This window comes from Scleropages formosus, chromosome 19, assembly GCF_900964775.1.
Source record: "Scleropages formosus chromosome 19, fSclFor1.1, whole genome shotgun sequence".
Lineage (NCBI taxonomy): Eukaryota > Metazoa > Chordata > Actinopteri > Osteoglossiformes > Osteoglossidae > Scleropages > Scleropages formosus.
In genome coordinates, this window is record NC_041824.1 from 1,432,086 (window position 1) to 1,455,775 (window position 23,690).

Consider the following 23,690-nt stretch of genomic DNA (forward strand, 5'->3'; position numbering starts at 1 on the left):
CACGTCTTTGCACTTTCCACGTGCTAATCCGGAATTGGTCCGGTGGAAACGGCCAGACTGTAAAAATGAGTAAAACAGTGTAATTTGCTTTGGAGAAAAGCAGGGCTCCGGTCACAGGGGCTCAAGAGGTCACTAGAGCAGCGGCGCCGGAGCCCGAAGAGCGGCCGGTCGGTGCTGCCCTTTCTTTCACCTCCGGACAGTGTGGCACCAATGATTGCCAATGCCAACGAATGGTCGCACCTGTCAGTGGTTTCCGACCAGCTCACAGTTTCACTCTTTCAGGGGAGACATTAAGAAGAGGTGGATGTAACGTGGTGCGAAAAAGTTCATCGAGCGCCGAGGTAAAACGCTCCACGACTCACTCGCTGTGTCCGTTTGTGGCGCCTGAGGCGACGTTCGAGTCGAGTGTTCGTGTCAAACACGCAACGCGTCACGTCCACGTTCAAAATTCACCTCAGGTTTTGCAAGTCGTCGCGGAGGAATTATATGTCTCATTCTGCAGGGCAAAAAAATGGAGGCAAAGCCCGCAGGTTAGAGGCTATTTGAGGCACACGAGAGGAAAGCGGCCGCTCGATCTCCTCCTCGCCACTCGGATGCGCCGCGACTCCCGGGGTGTCGCCCCCCCCCCCCCCTCCTGCGCGCCCCGTGATTGACTGTGCGTCGCTCGCGCTGGATCCTCCTTCCTCGCGCTCCGTCTCCGTCCCCTTCTCCGTCGCTGCGCTCTCGAGACACTGTAAGTTCGCGCACGGGGATGCGGGCACGCGGGGCCGCCTGAAGATGCCAGTCCACTGGATGTGTTCCTCCCTCCTCGTGCTGCTCGCGCTCGCGCCCGCGCCCTTCTCGGCCCTGCGGAACTACCCGGACAATGAAGGTAACGCGGCTTCGTTCGCGACGCGTCCGCCGCCTCCCGGTCGAACGGCGCGTTTCTTTCTCGCCTTCGCGCCGCTTACGGACGAACTACGAAAGACCTTCCGCCCGCGCGCTTCCACCGAGCCGAGCGCGCGCTCTCCGCGCCTATCGCCCCCATGATGGCATGAAACGTGCATGTGTGAAGTGGAAGGAGCGGAGAGCCGCGGCGGGGTAGAAATCTTCTTCTTCGGCGCCGTTAAATAGGAACGCACGAGACGAGTGACGAGGTTCCGAGTTTTATTCCGCATAAAACTGCAACAATTCAGCCAAAGTCCAAGTTTGAAATCATGTTTAGGCGGGTTTGTGGCTTGTTGGATCAGTCGGGCGCCAAGTTTTATTAAATTCCACCCGGGGAGGAAGAGCAAAAACAGTCAGTGCGAGCGGATGAGCGATATATATTTTTATATATTATAATTATTGCAAGTAGGGCGCATACGACGTGGATCTTGTTACATTTAAAACCGAATTATACATTTTTTATATACACATGATTATCATTATTACATATTTGTTAGCATGGATGGAATCGGTCCATCAGTTGGTGCTTCGGCGCGACTCGACGGTCGTGTTTGTTCACAATTTTAAATTGGTCGCGAACTCGTGTAACGTTTTATGACACAAAGTGACGAGACCTGAGCGGCAGGAGCGAAACATGAGCGACTGAGTCTCCAGTTGTTTCGCACTTTTAATCTGCGCTCTCAGTTCTGCTGCGCGGCTTTTAAACGATCGATTCATTACAGAAATGGAACGGATCAGTGAATTTTGGAAATGTGTCATTTCTCTTTCGTCCATCATCATTATTATTATTGTTATTATTGTTGCTGAGTAAAGGAAAATGTAATGGGAGGTGACAAAAGTTTTCACACTGGAATTTGTGTGGAATTGTTTCCTTTGTTTTTCTTAAACGAACAATGGAATTGCCCTCTAAAAAAGATGCCGCTTAAAGTAACTGTCATCAGCATTATTTATTATTATAATTATCATTACTATTATTATTATTATTATAATTATTACAGAGACAGCGTTTATTATATTAACAGCGTTCTTATTATTTGCCTCGCCACATCTGGTCCGTTAGCTCAGCTTCTGCGCTCGCCTCAAACTTACATTACATTAACCAGCGCGGATCTGAACCCCCAGCGCCTTGGTATTTCTTACAGCTGACCCCTCTTTTCAACTTTACAGCGATTTACCCGCTCATACAGCAGGGTTTTTTTAACAGGAGCGCTGTAGCCTCTGCAGCAGAACGGATGAAGAACCTTAACCGCTGCGCCACCTTGCGGCTCCAGCCCACCGCCGCTCTTTGCAACGTCAATTTCTGGATCTCAGCGCACTTTTCCCCACATATGAACCATAAAAACACATAATCACTCGTTTGGTTCACATCTGCTATTGTCGGGGAGAAGAAGGAGACCCGCGAGAGGAGCGGCTGACCTCGTGGCGACGCGCGCGCATGAAGGAGAGGCGGGGCCGTGTCTTGGGGTGGGGGGTCGGGGGCAGGTGTGAACCATCTGACGGGACGTTTAGGCGCAGCGAAAAGCGTTAATGATCCGTCGTTATTGACCCGCCGCTTGTTTCGCCGAGGCGTGAACCGCGGCGCGCGCCCCTCGCCAGCAACGCGCGCTGCACAAACCGTTTTATAAACCGGGCTTCAGGATTGAAACGCGTCGCGTGGCGCCGCACGCTGCTGCTGACGACTCCTCCAGCAGATGGCGCGCTGGCTGCTTTCCTCAGCGTCGCGCTATTTGGCACCGGTTTCATGGGGCACCTTTAATTCGGAGGCACGAGGACCCATAGAGCGCTGTAGCACGTGAGCAGAGCCGCTGCTGTGAATCTGACCAGTCGCTGGGCTCCACTTCGACCGACTGTACGTTGGTGCAGAACCCGGTCCGTCCCGGCACAGGATCCAATCCATAGGAGTAACGGGGCGGTGGACGTGTCGTCCCCGGTGTCCACCCCAGTGTCCTCTCCAGTGTCCTTGCAGTGTCCTCTCCAGTGTCCTCCCCAGTGTTCACCTCAGTGTCCTTGCAGTGTCCTCCCCAGTGTCCACCCCAGTGTCCACCCCAGTGTCCTCTCCAGTGTCCTTGCAGTGTCCTCCCCAGTGTCCACCTCAGTGTCCACCTCAGTGTCCTCCCCAATGTCCACCTCAGTGTCCTTGCAGTGTCCTCCCCAGTGTCCACCCCAGTGTCCTCTCCAGTGTCCTCTCCAGTGTCCACCTCAGTGTCCACCTCAGTGTCCTCCCCAGTGTCCACCCCAGTGTCCTCTCCAGTGTCCTCTCCAGTGTCCTTGCAGTGTCCTCCCCAGCGTCCTCCCCAGTGTCCCAGCAGCACTGTGTACAACTAAAGGCAGTACAGCACAGTCACTGCTGTATTTCACTGTACGCTGCTTTATCTGTGACACCTGAAATCTGAAAGTCCGTTCAGAACGCTAATTTCTTTTTCTTGGCCTTGACATCCGACATTTGCACCGTATGAAACGCAGAAGGTCTGCTGCGGCCCAAAGGCGAGTTTCACATCAAACGTCCTTTTCTTCTGCTCAGCTAAAAAGCATTGAGATAGAATCCCTTTGTCCTGTCGCCTGCTTTGCCCTTTGCCGTGTACTACGGTGCCGTGAGATCGGTCTTCGTTCGCAGATAATGGCTCGAGTCACAGAGAATCCTGCTCCTTTCGCGAGCTCTCGATACTCCGCGGTGTGGCCCCTCCGTGTCCGTGACGCCCTTTTTTACTTGACAGCTGCAGCGCACAGGTCCGCTCTCGACCGTTGGCAAGCGCCAAGCGGCTGGACAGACTGCCAGCGCATCTGATTGTAGACTCCAGCGGACAGTAATTTTCTTGACACGTCCCTTTTGTTGGAATTCGGAGGGTTTGCTGCACCGTCGCTCCGACTCTTTGTGCATCGCTGGGAAGGGACCTTCGTTTCCACCTGCAGCTTCTCAGACGCACTCTGGCATGATGGTGAGGGAGCTGAGCTCTGCTCTGCAAGAGGGAGCTTTGTTCGAAGGTGCCCAGTTATTGTACCTTTGAGAAGAGCTGTTGAGTGTGAGCTGTTTCGTGCAGGAACGTGGAGCCGTGAATATCGATTTGTACTCTTCCGGTGTACTGGTTAGAGCTGTTCGTACTCCCAGATTGAAACCACACGTCCCCCTGAAGTCCCCCTCAACAAGGTACTTATCCTGTCAAACTGCTCCAGTGAAAGTTACCCTTCTGCATTAACAGGTAAATTGTTACAAAAATGTTTGATCATCTGAATGAATAATAATAATAATAATGATGAGAAGAAGAAGAAAAAGGAGCAACAGTGTAATGTAAAAAGCCGTTTGATTTGGTCTGTGTTTTTTAGGAAACCAGGCTCCATCAATTGGTCTTATTTACCACGGTGTGATCAGGTAGAGGGTGAGCGTCGGGAAGAGCCCCGAGGACACCGTGCCAAGGCTGAACGAGGACTGTAGCGGTGACCGCGAGAAATCTGCTGTCCTCCATGTTGTCTCCTTCCTCGCAGGACCCCCCCCAGAGGAAGGACGGCCCTTTTTTCAATCTCCTCAGATCCACCAGGAGACACGCTTGTGGTGTACAGCTCAATATTTCCTGACCTCGTTCTGCTCCAGAACAAATGTGTTTGGCCTCAGCCTCAGCGTTGCTGTGCGCACCTTCAGGTCCAAGGTAAAGCCTTCGGTCTTCAGAGCTGCCCTGGGTTGCTGTGGCTCTGACCCCACGTGGTGCTACGTGGCTTTTGACCAAGAAGTGCTGAGCTCCTGACTGACAGCTGCCGCCTTGGCTCAGGACTTGCGCCCGGCTGTCTTTAAGCTGGAGGATTGCTCTTCTGCACCGCTCTGCAGAGGCCGTGTTGATTCAGCTGTGTGTGCGATCCGCTCTTTCTTTCGCTTGGTGCCTCGCTGCTGACCCAAGGCACCGAATCCCAGACAGCAGCTGCTCAGTCCTCGCCGCTCTGCTGGTTTTCGTTAAATGGTGGGTTCTTTTCGAGCTCTTTCCTCCACGGTGTTCACCCCACCCCACCCAACCTCAAGGGTCCAGGCAGGAGGTCTAGCACTACCTGCAAAGTTTGCATTTTATTGATTTATTTCAGCTCTGCTGTTGTGTAAATATTCTACCTGATGAATAAATGAGGTTCTATAGGTGGGCAGGTGGCGCAGCGGTTTGGACCGAAATGGATTGAAATGTTGCCTTTTTCACGTCCAGAGTGAGCCGTGCTGTTGAGTAAGGATCCTCCCCTAAACTTGCATCCCTGCTCTGCTAGCACGGGTGTGGGTTCCAGAAGGCTCTTCGTTGCAGCTGATGGGACGAAATCACCCAATTTTGTGTATGTGCTCAGGGGCCAGAGGTCACCCTTGTCTTTAATTGCAGCAGAGCCCTTTCTCTGGGCAGGTCCATCTGCGGGACGGGAGCAATGGGTGAGGTGATCAGCAGGCGCTGTGGTTCTCGATCTCTCAATTTTCCCAGAATGACTTCCGAACAGTAATCGCGTTGACCGTTCCGCAGCAGCTTCACCTTTGCTCGTAAATCTCAATACCATCGCAGCCCTGACGACGGTGCCTGAAGATGAGCGACGTTTTCTGCACGTCTACCGCTCTGTAAACCAGATTGCTTTCATTACCGGGGCTGTTCCAGCCTGTGTTACTGCCCCCCCTGCAAGATTATACATCTTTTGCTCTGAAACCTAACTGCCAGCGTGCCATGACTAAAATAACAATGAGGAATGATGCCGAGTGCTGGAAGAAGTGGGTCATCCAGGGATTTCAGCCCCCAGCGTTGCTTCCTGAGTGATGGCGCATGAGACAGAAGAAGAGGGACGAGAGCAGGTTTTGGGCTCAGCTTCACCTGCAGTGTCTCGCCACATGGGAGTTGTTGGTCCCATCCTGTAGACGTTGGGAAATATCTTCGGCCTGGTCAAGTAGTGTTGATGAAAGCAAGGTGTGACTCAGATAAGGCAGGTATGTGTTACCTGTGCTTGATGAAGTGTAGGAGTAAGAATTTGCTGTCGTCACAGTAGAGGAAAGCTCTGTAGATATGGCAGGTTTGTGCTTTTTTCCATTAATAATGAATATTGTCATAATGATACATCTGTTGATAAACTTTGCAGTTAAACCTTTTGGTCTTGATTGAAGTTCCTAACTGGCGCCCTCTCTGCTTTCCAGTGTCCGTCCTTTGACTCATCCCACTGGGTCCGTGGCGCAGGAGTGCGGTAAAGCACACGGTTGGTACTGTACATAATGTCCAGTGACCTTCTGCGATCTTGCGTGACGAGCGTGAGTGGTGCCGCCGCTTGCTTCTCAAGGCACATTGTATCCTCCCTCCTTGTGTGCCTTCATTCTGTGTTCCCTCACAAAGTTCCCGCTCAGGAGCAAGTTACGCACACCTGCTTTCAGCTTCGCCGCACTCTGTGTCGCGCCTCTTCTGCGTCCCTCTGCTTTGTACAACGGACCTGTTGAAGAGTGGAACCGCAAAGCGCTCCGAATGGCTCTCGGGCAGGAGGCCCGTTGAGACCATGCGTTCGTGAACGTCTCCTCGCCTCTGACCCGTGGTGTCGCGGGGGGTTCGTCGGAGGACGTACGTTGCGGGTCGGAAAGCACTCGTTCAAGACAGCGATCACACGTGCGTGCGTCACGTGTGCGGAGAAGCACCTCCGTCCCGAGTTGCGCGGCTTCTACTCGGACAGGGCTGGTCTTTCCGAGGAAACGGTCACGCATGTTCTGCTGCTGGGGACCAGGAGATTACAGCACTGCACTTACTAGCGGGAGGATGAAGCTCATATCACACCTGGCCTGGTACGTAACCACGAATTTCTCGAGTTCGGTGTCTTGCTGCGTAAACGTGCAGAGACTGAAAGGTATGCGAGGTGCCTTGGATTCAAAGATCTAGCGAGAAGATAAATGCTACGGAGAAGAACTTGAGCGTTTCCCCGCTGGCGTTTGTGGTGCCGATAGCAGGGAGTCGAGAATTGCGAATGACGGCTCAGGTTTCGTTCGCTTTCGACGGCTATGACGTCATGCACAGAGCAGGTGGAGCAGAGCAGAGCAGAGCACTGTGTACGTACAGACCTGCATGCGAGGTGTGTGTGTGTGTCAGCGAACACGTGCGCGCACGTGTGCTTCGATGCAGTGTGACGTTACTCCGTTTCACCGCGGTTTGTGTGCCGCAGCAGCAGACACTGTCGTCAGCTTATTAATTCACGAAAATGCATTTGATTGGAGCTCCAAGCTTTCAGCCTTGCACAGTACAGTGTGCTCCAGTGATGGAAGAAGGTGACCGTGGTAGGTCTGCATTTGTGGGGGTGCCGAAGGGCCGCAACAGACTTCACCACACCAAAAACGTGGGAAAACGATGTACTGGGACACGCGGCCACGCTGGGTTAAGGGCAGCTGCAGTTATGGGATAATAGGGCGCAGATGAAATACAGGAGTGTCTCAGCAGCGCTCTGCTCCAGAGAATTGGGTGAAATGCGCTCTTGGATCATAGTGAAGATGAAGCGCGCAGTGGTCTGATCTTGTGTGTCGCGGCAAGCGGGCCGGAGCCTTGATTAGGTTACGGAGGCAAAGGGCTCGTGGGCCGTAAGTCAACATTTTTTCTTTCTCCGATTCTTTCCAAGCCTTCGGGGAGTAAGTGCAACGGAAGCATGCCGAGCGAACGATATCCCTGCAGAAAGTATTTATTATCGCAGCTGAAGCCAGAAAACACAACATGACAAAGTCAGCGACACGGAGAGGGTGTTTGAGATGATGGCATCGATAAGGGGGAATCGACGTGAAGGATGAGCTCAGGAGAAGGTCGCCGGGTTTCTATTCCCGTACAGCCATGTCAGTCTCATTCATTTCCCAACTGTTGTTCCTCCGCTCCGCATATCGTTTGTATGGATGGTCAGTTCACGTTCGGCCTGCTTCCTGAATGTTAATAAGGGCCACACGATGTCAGCATCCTTGTGCTATGAAAGAAAACATGGTAATGTGTGCTCACGTGTTACTGGCTCAGAAAGAACCTGGAAGCTCCACGGAGAAAAATTCTTTACGCTGTTGGGAATGTTTGTGCGTCACACCCACGCCCTCGAGCCAAACGACCGCACCTGCCCTGAATCGGAGCCGCAGAGTGTAAAAGATGCCGTCCCGGTTCACCTGGTTGCGGAACCTCATCGAGTCAAACCGCCTCTCCTGCGAAAGCCAAAGAGCCCCACTTACCTCCTCGTCCTTCCAGTCCCTCTTCGCCCTTCGTCCTTCGTTCCCTGTTTGCTGCCTTCCTGCTATCAGATCTCCCGCCTGGCCCGATCGACATAAATTCCCGTCTCGTCCCAAGAGCAACATCCGCACCTCGAACCCCCCACGCCTGTCCCCGACTACCATCCCCTTGTCTGTGCCGCAGTGAACGAACCCGCGATCGGCCCCACGCACACTCCTCAGTCTCCCGCCCTCGTCCCCGTGACATTCTGCTCTTGCGCTTGGTGAGCAGTGTCTTTGCCTACATTTGGTGCCCAGTTGCTGCATATTTTAAAGTCACCTACTGTACGTAGCTAGGAGCGGCACAGTGGCGCAGCGGTAGGTTCCTGGGCTCTGGGTTTGGACGTCGGCTTCAACGTGGCTCTGTGCGCGTACGCTTCACGTGTGATTCCCGTGTTCACGGATTTCCACCGAGCGCTCAGGTTTTTTCCCACATTCTAACGATGTGCTGTTTCATTTAGACAACAGTAATAGGTGCGGTTGGGGGGGGTTCTGACATTTGTTCCGGCTGTTAACTTGAGCGAGTCGGACCGAAGGAAGGCACGGCTGACCTTGTCGGGTCGGCCGAGGAGCCGTGCGTTAGGAGGGAGGTTGGGGGTTGACAGAGTGCGAGGAAGAACGAAGCGTCAGCAGATGGGCTGCGATTAAAAATTAACCTGATTCGCACCGAGTCGGAATGGTGCTCGGAGCCGGAATGACGGCCCAGAAGCGGAGAAGAAAGCGACCGCAGAATTTGAATGGGCTTTTCGACCCTTTCTAACCTTCGTGCCCTTTTTAAATAATTCAGCTGTGCTGTATTCCTGATGATGCCGCTTGACATGAGGCTCGGAAGAACATCCGTGCACGCGCTTCCAGGTCAGCGCGATAAATTACGTTTGGTCCTGGTCGGCCGAGTTGACCTTAACCGCATTTCGGCAGAGACATCTGGGGATGGGTGAGGAACCTGAGCGGAGCAAACCGAGGCTGCTCGTTGTAGAAGGGCACGGGGGCCCTTGTACCACAAGTGCGGTAAGACTGCGGACCTTTGTGTTTGTGGAGCGGCGCACAGGTAGCACATCCATGAGCTGCTGCACAAGTGAAAAATTGCCTGTGTCAGCAGTCTGTGGTACGTCAGCTTTTTAGCGCATAACAAACTTTAAAAGCCCTTAATGGAAGCCGCTTAAAATATTGACAAATTAATGCCATAAAGCGAGGTGTCTCGGGGAAGGGGAAGGTACTGCGCTCACTCAGCTCGTTGGCCGAAAGACGTGGGGAGAGACGCTTCGACCTCATTTATTTCTTCTTTCATTCATTGTTTTTGTCTCCTTCTCCGCAGTGACGCTCCTGGACTCCATGTCTGCTCTGGGGGACCTGGGCTGGGAGGCCTATCCGGCGGAGGGGGTGAGTCCTGGATTCGGAGCCGTTCGGACGAAGACGACGATGGTCGTCGTTGCACCGATGGAGATGAGGGTATCGGTGAACGTGCCCATAGAAGGAGGAGAGCGACAGAGACCAGAGAAACGTTCACACCTGCGGATACACAACGCGTTTCAGACCCATCGCTTGTTTCGCTTTGCACGTTCACACACGTTCCCGAGCGGAGGGGAGACGCTTGGAACACACACACGCTTTGGTGGACTAAACGCACACACTCACGCACGTTTGCTTTCCTGTCTTTGTGGATCTTTCGCACGGATTCTCCCGTAAGCGCGGTGTAACGTTCGAGGCCGTACCGCGGTAAACCCCAGAGCCAGACGTAGTTGCCAACAAACAGTCTCATACGCTCTTTTTTTTATTAACGGGGACATCCTCCTTGTGTGTTTCTGCCTTTTTTTAAAGCCCATATAGAACATTTTCTCCAAGTCAGCAAAACGCGGCGTCTGATCACAGACGCACACCTGTCCAAAGAGCTGCGGAAGCACAGCAACTGACAGTAGGCAAATTTGCCTTCGCAGTAGGTTCTGTCATCTTACGAAGCCTCCAGCGATACAGTTTAGCTGAAAGAGAAACCCCAGGTGACCAGTGGGTGAGAGTTTTCAAGGAGCACATAAATAATGCAGTGTGTGAACTGAACAAAGAAGTGCACTTGGCTTCGGGGGCATAGAGAGAGAATCTTGCATCCGATGGCTTCCTTCCACAGCCCCAAACACACACACACACACACACACACACACACACATGCGCGCGTTTGTCCTAAGGCTTCAGGTGTCTCTGGAAGTTAGGGCTTCTGGCTTTTACCCTTTCTCTTGGCTTTTGGAGGAGTCGGGAAAGACGGAGCGCCGGGCCCCAGGAGGAGCAGTGTGGCCCCAGGAGTTATAGTCGTCTCCGGAGATACGGTAATACGAGCGATACCAGGCATAGCAGGGAACATCGAGGCCCCGGCGAGGACGCTCGGGTGTCATTTGTCAGCATCGACGTATGTGGGCCACTAGGTTGTGTAGGTGTTAAAGTCACCACTCGCTTTGGACTCGATGGACCCAGGTTTGAATTCCACCTCTTGCTGTCGATTGCTCGATCGAGGCACTTACCCCGAATCGCTCCGGGAAAAACTGCCCACATGTACAAATGGGTAAATAATTGGCTAAATAAAAACACCAAGTTGCTTTGTAGAAAAGCATGAGCGAAATCAATCAATGCAAATGTAATGTATGACCCCAAGACGCTGTGTGAGGCCTCAGGAGCAGCAGCTCACCACGTTACCCACAATACAACAACAGCTACTGTATATCTAGACTCCAGTTGAAACGGAGGATTACAGAATTCGAACTGCGCTGAAAAAGAGTTTGTTGATCAGCTGAACTACTGTGGTCACTGAACACCGGATCCCCTTCTGTGTCACAGAGTGTTGGGGGCCAAAAAAAAACTGAATTGGCCTGGTTACCTGTGGAAAGAGGCTCCTCCTCATCCTCCTTGTCTTGTGAATTGTCCAAGGAGATTGTCCTGCCTGACCTCTGAACTTGAGATGCTGGTATTGGCTTAAGTTTCCTCTGTTTACCTTAGTGACTCCATCCACAGGTCAGGCGAAATACGAACCGTCCAGATCCACGTGTTGGAGGCTCACCCAGTCTGAGATTGCTTAGCTACACTGGTGGTCTGCTGGGGGTGTGGCCCTGGACGCTCAGTTTCCCTTTCCCTGGAGGTCAGCAGTTCCGGCATCCAGGAGCTGAAAACCGTTTTCCTGCAACGGTATTTCAGTTCTGCTGCAGAGATGCCGGTGATCCAATAAGGACGCGATGAACTTCAGTTCAGACGCGTTTTCCCGGCGTCCGTAACCTTCAGTCCGCTAGTCGACCCATGGCTGTATGGTGGGTGGGAAGCCCTCGGGATGAAGACCAGACCGTAACACTGACACTTTGCTTTTCTAACAGCGCCATTTCTTTCACCTATCGCTGTGAAAAGAACAGAGCCGTCCAAAGAATATGTTTTGTTTCGGCAGAGAGAGCTGGAGGTCTGTGGAGCTTTAAATGGATGGTTATGGGTTCAAATCCCTTAAGCTGCAGTTCACCCCTTCACCTTTGGCTGCGGCGTGTCGTGGGTTTGGGTCTCGTGCACAAGACACTGAATGGTGTGACGTGCTCAAGTCTCCTCGATGGAACTGTTGATGACCCGCTGAGCCACAAGCAGACTTTTGCAGCTTGTAATTTTGCAGAGGAGCCATTGAGTTCCATGACAACCATGACTGTTGTGCTACCTGCCTTCTCTCCTCTCTCCTCTCTCCCGTAGCGTGTGCACTGAGCACTGAGCACGAGTCAAGATCCGTTAGCATCTCGCCTACGAGAAGTGGCAGGTAAAGGTCGCAAGGCAGTCGCCTTGTGATGGGTGGATGTGTAAGCGGATAGGTGTTTATTGCTCTGCAGATATGAAGACATAAGAGATCTATTTGAGTCTGAGCTGATGGGGAAGCCCCGTATTTCCTACTACCCCAAATTAGATTTTCACGTCTGCATTTCATCTGAGTCACGTGGGCGACTTTGTTCTACTTGCTCCTCTTCCTTGCAGTTTTTCGTCTTCCGAACAGAAGGTCTCGTGTCCGCTTACTTCTTACTCATTTACACTTTCCTCCAAAGCCACTTACAAACTTCAGTTACCCATTTGTGCAGCTGGGTAATTTAGGGTAAGCGACTCGCTCAAGGGTGCTACACCTGGAGGTGGGATTCAAACCCACTGTTAGCTGACCCGGACACTTTTTCAGTACGGAATACGCGCGGAGGTGATGGGGTGCATATCGTAGAAGACGTGAAAAACAACGCTGGTTGTTAAATCTTTATCAATTATCATTAATGCCGCAAGTGCGAGCCGTGCACAGTGTTTATTGGGGACATCCCCAGCAGCGCCTTCCTCGACCTTCCCCGGCTGTGACCCTACGAGCCGACCGCGACGGCACTGACCGTTCCCTTTCTCCGCAGTGGGAGGAGATCAGCGTGATGGACGAGCGGAACACCCCGATGCGCACCTACCAGGTGTGCAACGTGATGGAGGCGAGTCAGAACAACTGGCTGCGCACCGGGCTCATCCCGCGCGAGGGCGCTCGCCGCGTCTACGTGGAGATCAAGTTCACCCTGCGGGACTGCAACAGTCTGCCGGGTGTGCCGGGCACCTGCAAGGAGACCTTCAACATGTACTACCACGAGTCCAACAGCCCCAGTTTGCGGCACGTGCGGGAGAGCCAGTTCATCAAGATCGACACCATCGCCGCCGACGAGAGCTTCACGCAGGTGGACGTAGGCGACCGGGTGATGAAGCTCAACACGGAGGTACGAGACATCAGCAACCTGAGCAAGAAGGGCTTCTACCTTGCCTTCCAGGACGTGGGCGCCTGCATTGCCCTGGTCTCCGTGCGCGTCTTCTACAAGCGCTGCCCCATGGCTGTGCTCAACCTCGCTCGGTTCCCTGACACGGTCACGGGCGGGGACTCGGCCCTCGTGGAGGTGCGAGGCTCCTGCGTGGAGGACGCCGAGGAGCTGGAAGCCCCACGCATGTACTGCAGCGCCGACGGGGGCTGGCTGGTGCCCATAGGCCGTTGCGTCTGCAGGCCCGGCTTTGAGGAGCACGAGGGCCGCTGCCAGCGTGAGTCTCCGCTCTCTTTTCTTCTCCTGCTCTTGCTGCGTGTGTCGAGCTTCGACAGCCACTCGCGGCTCTTATTGATTTTGCTGTTGCTTTCTGTTTCTTCTCATTATTTTATTCCTCGCTGGAGAGATATTTGGTTACTCAGTAGTGCTAGTTTTTCGGCGTGGTTTCGAAAGAGCACCTGGTGCTGGACATATATGTAATAACATCTCGTTCTGCCGCTGTGGCTTGATTGCGCGCGCGCGTGTGTGTGTGTGTGTGTTTTGTGAAGGAAAGCAGGAGCTAAGCAGGGAGGAGAAAGCAGCTGCCGCTGCCTTCCTCAGCGAGCAGTTAATTGCGGGAGGCGCCGAGTTAGAGAGACGTCCTCGTCGTGCTGACAGCTCTGTCTCGTTTTACGCTGCCGCTGCCTCATTTACAGAACTCGGCCCTGGCAGCTCTGCCCGGGTGTTGATAGAAAACGACTCTGTTTTTTTTTCCCCCCATTTTTAATGTCCCATTAATGATCTAACACTCTCTTGTCCTGTCCTGTAGCAGTGTGGGCTGTCCTCGCTCAGCCCACTCTCGTACTTCTTCATTAAATGTGATCATTTGAAACATCTACGGTGCCGGAAAGCTGCTCTCCACCGTATCTCGCAGCCTGTCGCTGGATTGCGTTGGACACCAGACCTTTTGTGATTTACACTTTTTATTGAAGCAATGGAGGGTCAGTGGAGGGTCTTGCTCTAGGGTACAGCAACTGAACTCCTGCCGGGGACCGAACCTTCGGTCTGGCCCCAAGAGCAGCCCATTAAGCAGCTACCTTCTCTAAGCCCTGGCCCCAAGAGCACTTGTGGCACTGGGTCCATGAGCCCTCCGCCCAGAGAGCAGCTGTAGTCCCCTGGCAGAGTTGCTGAGCAGCTATGTGGGATGTTGAACCAAAAGATGAACTGAGATGGAACCAAGTTCAATTCGGGTGGTGGCAGATCTTCCCAGCAGCCGCACAGCGGACACTAAGAGTCATGCAGCAAAGAGCTGTGAATTAAAGCTGCGGGCAACATCCGATGTTTGCTTTTTGCTGGAATTGCTTTGGGGTTCGAAGCGCCGTGGTCTCATTCAGACAGTTGGGTCCGGTGGATGGAGCGCCCACAAGCTCCCAATGTGTGCAGGTGTGCTGACGCCAATTCTTGAGCGATGTGTCGGTAGGATGTGCTGCTGGTAGCACGCTTAGCTTTTCTCTGCTTCTTTTTTGGTGATTTTTGGTCATTTCGTTGCGGTGAAGTCCGTGCCTGAGGATATGAAATGTGATTAACACAGAGTGAAAAAGGATAAATGCACTATTTAGCAATGAACATGTGGTTGATGTTCAGAGAATGTGTAGAATGTAATGTGACGACGTGCCTTTGCATGAGCAACATGACTGCTATTGTGTGTGTGTGTGTGTGAGTGTGTGAATCTAGTGTGTTGCAGTCGGAAGGGCGTCGACCTCTTAAAAAAAGCCAGGGAACGGAGGATTCGGTTCTGTGAGTGCGGTTTGGACTTGCCTCTGCTCCTGCTCGGCCGTGTCATGCGGTAAGAACAGGGTAAAAGCACGAATAAAACAAACGTAATAAACGCGTCACTTAATTGCATTGGCATCTGAAGGAGAAGACAAATTGCCCTAATGAGCTCGTTCCTTGCTGTACCCCGGGGGGTTTGGGGGGGGTAACATTCACGCCTTTTACCATTTGGTGTCGGCTTCTCGAAAAAACACCTTGGTGTAAAGAAAGAACCGAGTCCCTCGAGACAGGTGGATGGCGGCGTAATTTCCGTTGTCACTTGTTGGGGTGCTAATGGATTTCAGTGTGTGTGTGTGTGTGTGTGTGTATGTGTGTGTGTGTGTGGGTTCCTGGCAGGTGCTAATGACCTCATTAATATGTCTCGCTTTTCGGGCTGAAGTGACTCTCACCCGTAATTTCGAGCATCAGTATGTTTCTGCCCGCCATGTGACAGCGCCGGGCTCGGGTTCCGGTGTGAGCGGGCAGAACGGGGAGTAGCGCCGAGATCAGAGCCACTGCAGCGCTGGACCAACATTATCTGTTACGTTAAACAAAGGCATTCGCTGAATAATAGCAGTAATAATAATCATAATAATGGTGATGATGTTGATGATGATAATTGTGAAGGCGTTCAGCAGACCTGGGCCTCTTCAGCACATTTCAAAGCAGTGGCTGTGTCTTTATTTCATGGAAGGTATTCCCTGGTAATGTTTGGGTTACGCTTTGATGAGCTAAAAAGGGAGCAGCTCAAGTGCGGAAAAAGTGCCATTTTTCCCCAAAGAAGGAAAATAACATTTCTTTGTAAAAGGAACCAAAAACGCAGCCTTTCTGTGTTAGAAGTAACCTTCAGTTTCGAAAAGCCTAAAACATCCCAGCATCACGTTTTCCTCTGAGCAAAGAGTGAGTGTGAATTGGGGGGGGGGGGGGGGTGTGAGTAGAGAAAAAGGCTGAAAGCAAAGTGTTTTACTTCGTAAGAAGTGTGTGGCGCTGTGAACGTCCCCTTCGCACCTTCGGAGGGTAGCGCTCTCCTCGCGCCATCTCTCCTTCTCCTTGAGTGATTGGGCTCCACAGCCCTCGGACCACGTTTACCCTTGTTCACAGTACGGTCCTCTAGGTATCATCTCGTGGTCCCACACACACGCACACACGCGTTCTGTGGCTGTGCCACCTGTTGGCGGAGCCGGTTCCTGGCCGTTCCGTTACTCTGAGGTCCACAAAGCCCATGAGAAGCACCTGCTGGACCTCATGTCGTATCTTCAGGCTCCCGGGTCTCCCAAATGCCTGCGTGGGGCGCCAGCTGAATCGATGGTCCTTCGGGACCTTGGAGGGACTCTGTCGTGTCACATGGCACCGGTGCCTGTCCCGGAAGGGGGTTCGGGCCGAGCCGCGTGGGTCTCCTCACCTCAGCTCAGGAAAAGAGCCCGGTAGGAGACATGGGGGGAACTTACACAACAGCTGCGCTTGGCCCCCCCACTCTGCTGCGGCTCAGACGGTGATGTGTCCCACCGTTCACTTGTGATCCCTGAGGGGAGGGTTGAGTTGTGCTGGGTTGCATTGTGTTGTCTTGTGTTGGGTCGAGTTTTGTTGACTTTGTTGGGTTGTGCTGTGTTGTGTTGTGTTGAGATGCGTTGTTTTGAGTTTTGTTGGGTTGTGTCGTGTCGTGTTGGGTTGAGTTGCGTTGTGTTGAGTTTTGTTGGGTTGTGTTGTGTCGTGTCGTGTCGTGTTGGGTTGAGTTGTGTTGGGTTGTGTGTTGGCATCGCATTTCCTTCGCCATCCTCTTGTGTCACAAAGCACTTGTGCCGATGCTCGTGTTCGGTAGGCGTCGACCCACCTGTCAGTGCACTTCGTCTCCTGCATTCTTCTACACCCCCATCCCGCTTTTCTCCTCCTCCTCCAGCAGTCACACAACCCCCCCCGTGTCACCGTTTTTTTCCTCCTCCCCACATCTGTCTCCTTCCCCTGAAACACTTTCTTCCTCCCTCTCTATTTTGGTCTCTAAATGCCCGTCTCTCGTTCCCTCTCGAGGTTTCTCTCGCTCTGCTGCTCCTGACCGTTCCCCCCCCCCCCCCCGCCCTCCCCCATCTCTCACTCCCTGTCTCTGAGTCCTTGGTGCGCCACCCCCACCCCCACCCTCCCTCCGAGTACGCATGTCGTCTTGCTCCTCTCCAGGAGGCTGGCTGTAGTTCTGCCATCCGTACCCTTCGTGTCGTTCTACCTCCATCCTTCTGGTCTCTCACACTCTTCTTCTTGCGCTCTAGGTCAATGTGTGTGTGTGTGCGTGTGTGTGTGCGTGTGTGTGTGTGTGTGCGTGTGTCGAACGGGAAGAGACCCTTCGCTGTGCTCTTTTAGCGCAGAGGGCTCATCATTTCAATATATGCCTCCTGACCTATGAGACGTGGTAAATAACGGCGTCAGAGTGTGTGATCTGAGCTCACAGAGAGGTACCTCACGTCGAGCTGGGGGCTTTTCGGCGAACAATTCCCTTTTCCAAAGTCACCGTCACAGAGGCCTGTATTTCTCAATAAACCAACAGGTCACATCCTTGGGCAGCTGCTGTTATAGGAATTTGTGTCGACCTGCTGCGCTCTGCTTGTTATTGACACCACATGGGTCTCTATTCATACACAAGTGTAACGGTGTAAAGGCCACGGCTGAGCACCGCGAGACCGGTAACGCTAAACCCTTCTGAGCCTTTTCTTACTCTGGATCAGAGAAGCAGTCCAAAGGCACTGACTAAATGAAAAATATTACTGCTACTATTACTATTACTACTACTACTACTACTACTAATAATAATAATAATAATAAGTAGAATAACGATGCCTACCAGGTCTTTCTGCCTCTTCTCACTTTCACACAGAGTGGAAATTGAAAAAGATGGTGTTTAAAAACAGCTTTAATAAGAGCCACCTGACTGCCCTCCTGCTTCCTCTCCGAAGGTCAAGTGCTTCTTCTCAGCCTTGGCCTCCCACGTGCAGCGGCCTCCTCCGTTGCCGCTTTGGGGGCAAGAGCGAGGATTAAGCGGGATTTTCTGCGCAGCGCAATCGGGAGGGACTCGGACTCCCAGACGAGACGCGGCAGCTCTCCGGCTCTCCGCGTCTCCAGGTCTCCAGAATCCAGGTCAGGGCTGGGCTGCGTAGAGCAGCTCAGCCGGTGCAAAGCGCTGTGTGGATGTGGGTTCATCGTAACGCCCGTGTGGACGTAGCGCTGAGCCCAGGTGGACGACAGTGACGATCAGAACGAGTCCCTTTAAAGTGAGTTTAGATACAAAGCTCTACCTGCTCTCTCCCCCCCAGGAAAACGCGTGTGGGTGGAATCAAGGCCGGGGGGCTTTGTTTTGTTTGCGTGGGTTCGGGTTTTTTCCACCGACATGAATGGGCAAATGGCCATAATTGAGCAAAGATGCCGCACGTCTGGACTCTGTTGCTCCTGTTAATTGTTTCATTCCCATCTGTGGCGCAGAGAGGGTCTGTTTTTGAGAGGCAGCCAGAGGAAACTGCTAATTGATTCCACGCCCGGGAGGGGAGAGGACGGGTGTGGGGGCGTGTGGAAGGGGGGGCTCAGGGAGACATGGAAGGAGCAGTTGCTGTGTCTCTCAGAAACAAAGAAGGATCCTTCCTCGTTGTGGGAATGGTTTCCAGATGTGGGCAGATGTGCTCCTTACCAGAGGCTTCTGCTGTTGACCTTGGGGGGGGGTTGTGGGGCGTTGCAGGACTGTTGATCATGTGACTGCTTTCTTCATCATGTTCTCCATTGACCCCCTGATCCCCCCACCCCATCTGAGCCTTTACACCCTCCTGGGGTCCCAGTGAAAAGGACACAGCGCAACATGTGCAATGATTGTGTGCGGCGCTTCAACATGACACTGTGTACATTTTACAGATATTTCTGGTTTTACACGTTTACTGTAAACAGCCCCTGCAACCAGAGTCCTTCTTCTCGAAGCACTTGCGTAGTGTGCGTGCAGTTTTTTACCGTCTTTTCCCTTGTATTTCCTCTGACTGCTGTCCCCACTCCTCAGTCTTTCCCGATGTTCCCCTTACCGTATGCTCTCTGTTACCTTCATTGTAATGCTGGAATACATTTCCTTGGGTTCTTGTTCTAGCAGGAAAGAGCAAATGGCCAGATGTCCATTACACACTTTTCCTGCCATTGTCCCTGAGCGCTGCTGCTCTAACAAAGGACTGGCTGCTCTTTCGATCCAAAGGGACCCTGTTAGGAAGGCAGGCAGTGCTGTTGTGGAGCTGGGGGTTGCTGTGCAACGCATTGTGTGCACTGGTAAAAAGTACCCCGGTACTAAGGTAAGGCTCTCTGACACAAAGCCCTCCCACTGACTCTGGGCTGCTTTTGCTCTAAATCGCACTGAGGTTCTGTAGCACAGAAGGAAACTGTTAACAGTCAGTCCGGCCGCAGTGGGACGCTTATGGTGACGGTGAGTATGTCCACATGTCCACATGTCCTCGGTGCCGGGGGGTGGGGGGAGGGGGTGGTGTCCCGCTGGCATTAGTGGCCCGTCGTCCTCACAGGTGTGTGAGCGAACCCCTCAACCCCTCACACCAGCGCTAAGCACAGGGCCTTCCGGGGGGGGGGTCACAGAGCTGGTCTCACCTGCAGCGTAACTCCGTGTTCATGGTAACAAGAGGAATGGCTTGGCAGTCTGGTCCCGCTGAGCCTCCGTGTACAATTCTCCTCTCTGCTCACCTCACACACACACAGCTGGGATACTGGACGACCCCAGGTGTCGCCGGAAGGCCACCTGCCTGGCGACCGAAACCTGTGCTCCTGCTCCTTACCTGTGCGCTTGGACGTGTAACTGGATGTTTGGACTGAGATGTTGCTGTAAAGAGCGGCTGTAACAACAGTGGTACCCTTTCATTTCTGCTCTGTCAGGGATTCATACCTTTTTTCTGTTTTCGCCGCTCTTTGCATCTTTCACTGCGTTAATGTCACTCCTGCTGGGTACCGTCATGTAACTTGTCTGGCATGTACACGAACACACGGCACACACGGCCACGCTGACTCACATGTAATGCCCTCCCAGAAACACCCATTACGAACGCTAGCTGTCCCCCCACTTGTATGCACACCCACACATAAACCGACAGCCAAACGCTGCCAAACACACACACCTCTGGAGGAAAAGAATCACACACACACTGTTAGACAGATGAAAGTGTATCAGCTCTGTTGGCACTGGATGAGTTCTCAGTGTACAGGCCTGAGCTGCGGCACCCAAAGCCCTCTGGTCGGACACATGGCCCGCACCGACTATTGTCTTGATCCTTCCGGACAGCTCAGGTCAGCACGAACGGGGTTGAGTTGGACACCTTGTCAATAAGGCACTATCGCCGAGGCTCGCTGGACAGTGGGCAGCTTTTCGATAAGGAATTATTACAGTAGCCGTCACCGTGCGGCAGACGTTTCATCGATGAAGAATTATTACCGTATTTCCCTGGGCGGCAGACAGCTTATTGATGAGGAAATGCTGTTTTGTCCTTGCTTCTTTGCACCCTCGCAAAGAGTTTCCAGTGCAGAGTGTCGCTTCTGAGTAGGAGCGTGATGTCAGGATCTGGGATGGAGAACCAAGGCTTCGCCGCCGAGTGGTAGACGATAGACAGATAGAGGTGAGTGTCAGAAGGCAGTACCTCGTTGCTGCAACAGCCCTCCAAAAACAAATTTCCTGATCAGCAGGGAGACGCAGAATTCAGGAAGCCGGTGAGAATCGTGGGCTGCCGATACGTGTGTCATGTGCGGTGATGGCAACGTAGATACATTTTTACTCCGCCAACGTTTCATTACTTGGCTGCTGCTTGTGTTATAGCCAGGTCTGCTATGAAAAATTCTCCTTCATGTCCTACCCATGTAGGCCACTTAACTGGTCCCCAGGGGCACCGTGAGGAGACTCCGCATACCTGGGGTGTAGGTGAACTACCTCTCCACAGGCATCCTGCTCTGCCTTTGAACTCTCTGGCCAATGAGCTGCAACATGACCAAATGAACAGAAGAACTTTTTTTTGGTTTTTCAACACTGTCAGCACTCCCTCAACATATTCTGCTCACCCAGCCCCCTCCTTCTCAAACAAATAACCCTTCAAAACTGGCCCAGAAAATCTGCACCTGGTATAAATTACCTTTCGACGATTATGATGTTGGCTGGAATGCATGAAATTGGCAAGCAATCATCTTGGGTCAGGAGTGCTGCCTCTACTATTACACCCCCTCCACCCAGTTGCCTCACCCCCCCACTGCCAGAAAATGAATGACCGTGGATAACTTTGTGTTATTCCAGGGGCCGATTGACAGCCAAAGGGGCAGGGAGGGGATGTGAGAGAGCGAGAGTCGGGGGGGGGGGAGCATGTTGGACCCATGATGTGCCGATACATGTCTACCAGACAGGAGAGAGGCAGGCATGGTGGTGCGGTCCCCACTTACCCAACCCACTCCACCTTTGCCTATGACCCCATGCTAATATTTACCTAACATCATGCTGACTTTGCAGCACTTAAAGGTCGAGATGTAGCAGTGATCACCCATTAACTCTGAGCTCTGGAGTTCACAGTCAGCTGGAAGTGATAATGCAGGGTGTAGAAGAATAAGAAGGAATTATATAATGAAATAAGACGAAGGGTTAAGCGTAGCCCTGCTCTAGGGCAGGGGTGTCCAACGCTTGGCTCGCCATTTCCTGCAATGCTGCCCGCAAGAACATCGGTGAATTATTAATGTGTGTTATACGTACCATGAGTATTATACTTTGTTCTGGATCCACGGTAGCAGAGACACAATGAGTGCAGTGAGACACAGAGCGACAGCTCAGAGGACACTGGACACCAGACCTGCTGTCCCCACTTGGGGCTCTGCTGGAGTTTGAGTGTGTGGTTGGCTGCAGTTACACATCATCAGTTGCAACAGCTGGTCATTCTCTCTTCATAATATTTGTATTTACTTGAATCTGAGTGCTGAGCAAGAAGAAGTGAGAAGATACCGATGAATGTGGGACATTTCGTGGAGACGGACAAAACCTGTATTCTGTTGTTGAAATAAAGGACAAACCGATGTTGTCTGATATGCAGTAAAGCAGTTTCAGGGCAAAACTGCGTGTTGTTCTGTACTCGTTCTGCAGTTTACACTTACTATGCTGTCGTCACGAGACACTTTTCCTGAGATAAGACTATCTGCAAAATGAATATCTGCAGATGAGTTGGGGACATATTCAGTGGAAACAAGGAAATCTTCAAATACTTTATATTTCTCAAATAACTGATTTTTCTGTTGGACCCGCTACTGCAGCAGGATGATGGGATAGGTGCAGGTCATCTTTTAAAGGACAAGTCGTTGGAGGCACCAGAGATCTACGTTTGAAACAAATTGGGCAGGAAGTCTCTTCTTCAGGTCACCGTTTCCCTGTCAATGCATAGAGTAATTGGTTAGGATTCCTGGGCGGAAGTCCCACCTGATCGGTTGTTAAATCGATAGACCTTTGGATGACCTCCAAGCTTCTCCGTCAGTAAGGCGTTGCGGTTGGTTGGTCTGTGAAGAGGCTTTGCCAATGTAAAGAAAGTTGGCTAGGGAGTCAAAGAAGCGAATTCTGGAGGGCTGGACGTGTCTGGTGGTGTTGGGCAATGGGTCCCAGGAGTGCTTCACCTATTTCCAAGTACAACAGTGGATAGTGAAAAGGACGCTGTCAGCTCTTGCCTTCATTACCCATTGTGTTTGGTGCTGTAACCACACCGCCTGTAATTCCTCACTGGATATGTGGCATCCCTTACTAGGAGGATCACTCCTCTTCTCAGATCATTTTGACCAAGCTATCCAGATGCCAGGAAGCAAAAATTGAAGGCTTCTCCAGTGCTGACGTACTGTCTTGGTCAGCAGGATGGAAAATCTCCATGGTGGGCTCACCTTCCTGTCCGTTGATGCAGTGCAGCTAAGGGGACAATAAAAAGAGAACCTTCTTTATGGAGGAACTGCTCATGATAAATTATGCATCACCGTTTTGGGTGCAAGTTCGAAGTGTTCTGCAGACTTGCTCAGACCTGCTTTCCCAGTGTTTGAATGCAACTGTGGGCAAACAGTGATGCTCTGCAACCAGGCATTTAGGGTTAGTGTCGTCACCTAGTGTGTGTTCCTACTGCTGCAGTTCACTGATACACTGACACCGATTCTCTCCCCCAGGACCTCACTTTACCCTACTGGAAGATCACGAGCTCTGTCAACCACGCACCTGGAGGGATTTGGTGGACTTCATTGGCTTTCGGGATTTCGAACGATGTTCCGGAACAGTATGTGTCGGCATTTCCGCAAAAGGGTGCTCTTCCGTTTTGTAACTTCTGTTACCAGTGTCAGCAGAGCGGAAGCCAACCGAACATTGACTCCGACTCTCCTAACAAAGCTCAGGGTCTAAGGTAGATCTTTGGATAGCTTTAAAACTTCTTTAAACGTGAAGAGCTAAGAAAAAATTAAATGCAATGGCCTGTTTCTTAAGAGAACTCGCTTGGCTTATTTGAAGTCTGCGTCAACGACACATGAAACTGTTTGTGAAGCTAAAGTCTTGTGGGAATGTTTGGGCTGAGAAGGCTGATGTGGAGATGAAGGGAGAGAAGCCATGTTGTTTAATTCATCAGTACCTTGCAGAGGTGGAGGGGGAGAAGTGGGGAGGGCAGGCATATCCAGGGCCCCCTTGTGGCCCACCCCCTTGTGACCACCAGTTGCCCCCAGCAAGCAGGCAGAACCAGAAGGACTACGCGGCGATCCGACAGGATGTTGCAGTTTTCAGAAGCTGCTGTCAGAAACGCCAGAGAAAGGAATACGGTCTAAATGAAAAAGATTGTTTCCGGGCAAAGAGGGCTGGGGAGGGAGAAGAAGCAGCATACTGATCAGGTGCCAGATAGAAGCTGATGTACGAGATCCACCAAGAATATTCCGTCAAGGGGTTGTTATCGACCTTCAGTTGTATACTAAGGTTTGGAGCCAAACACTTCACAGCTAATGATGGCTCAACA

General features: G+C 52.2%; 1 protein-coding gene across 1 annotated transcript in view; it reads left to right on the forward strand.

Moving 5' to 3' along the window:
• The first annotated feature begins 693 nt into the window (after window positions 1–693).
• LOC108927775 (ephrin type-A receptor 3-like) overlaps window positions 694–23,690 on the forward strand; it is a 54,707-nt gene continuing 31,710 nt past the window's right edge. Inside the window, exons 1-3 of the mRNA XM_018741315.1 lie at window positions 694–871; window positions 9,447–9,511; window positions 12,517–13,177. Of these exons, the coding sequence (XP_018596831.1) occupies window positions 778–871; window positions 9,447–9,511; window positions 12,517–13,177 (820 nt within the window). The 5' untranslated portion in view covers window positions 694–777. The remainder of the gene's footprint in view (window positions 872–9,446; window positions 9,512–12,516; window positions 13,178–23,690) is intronic.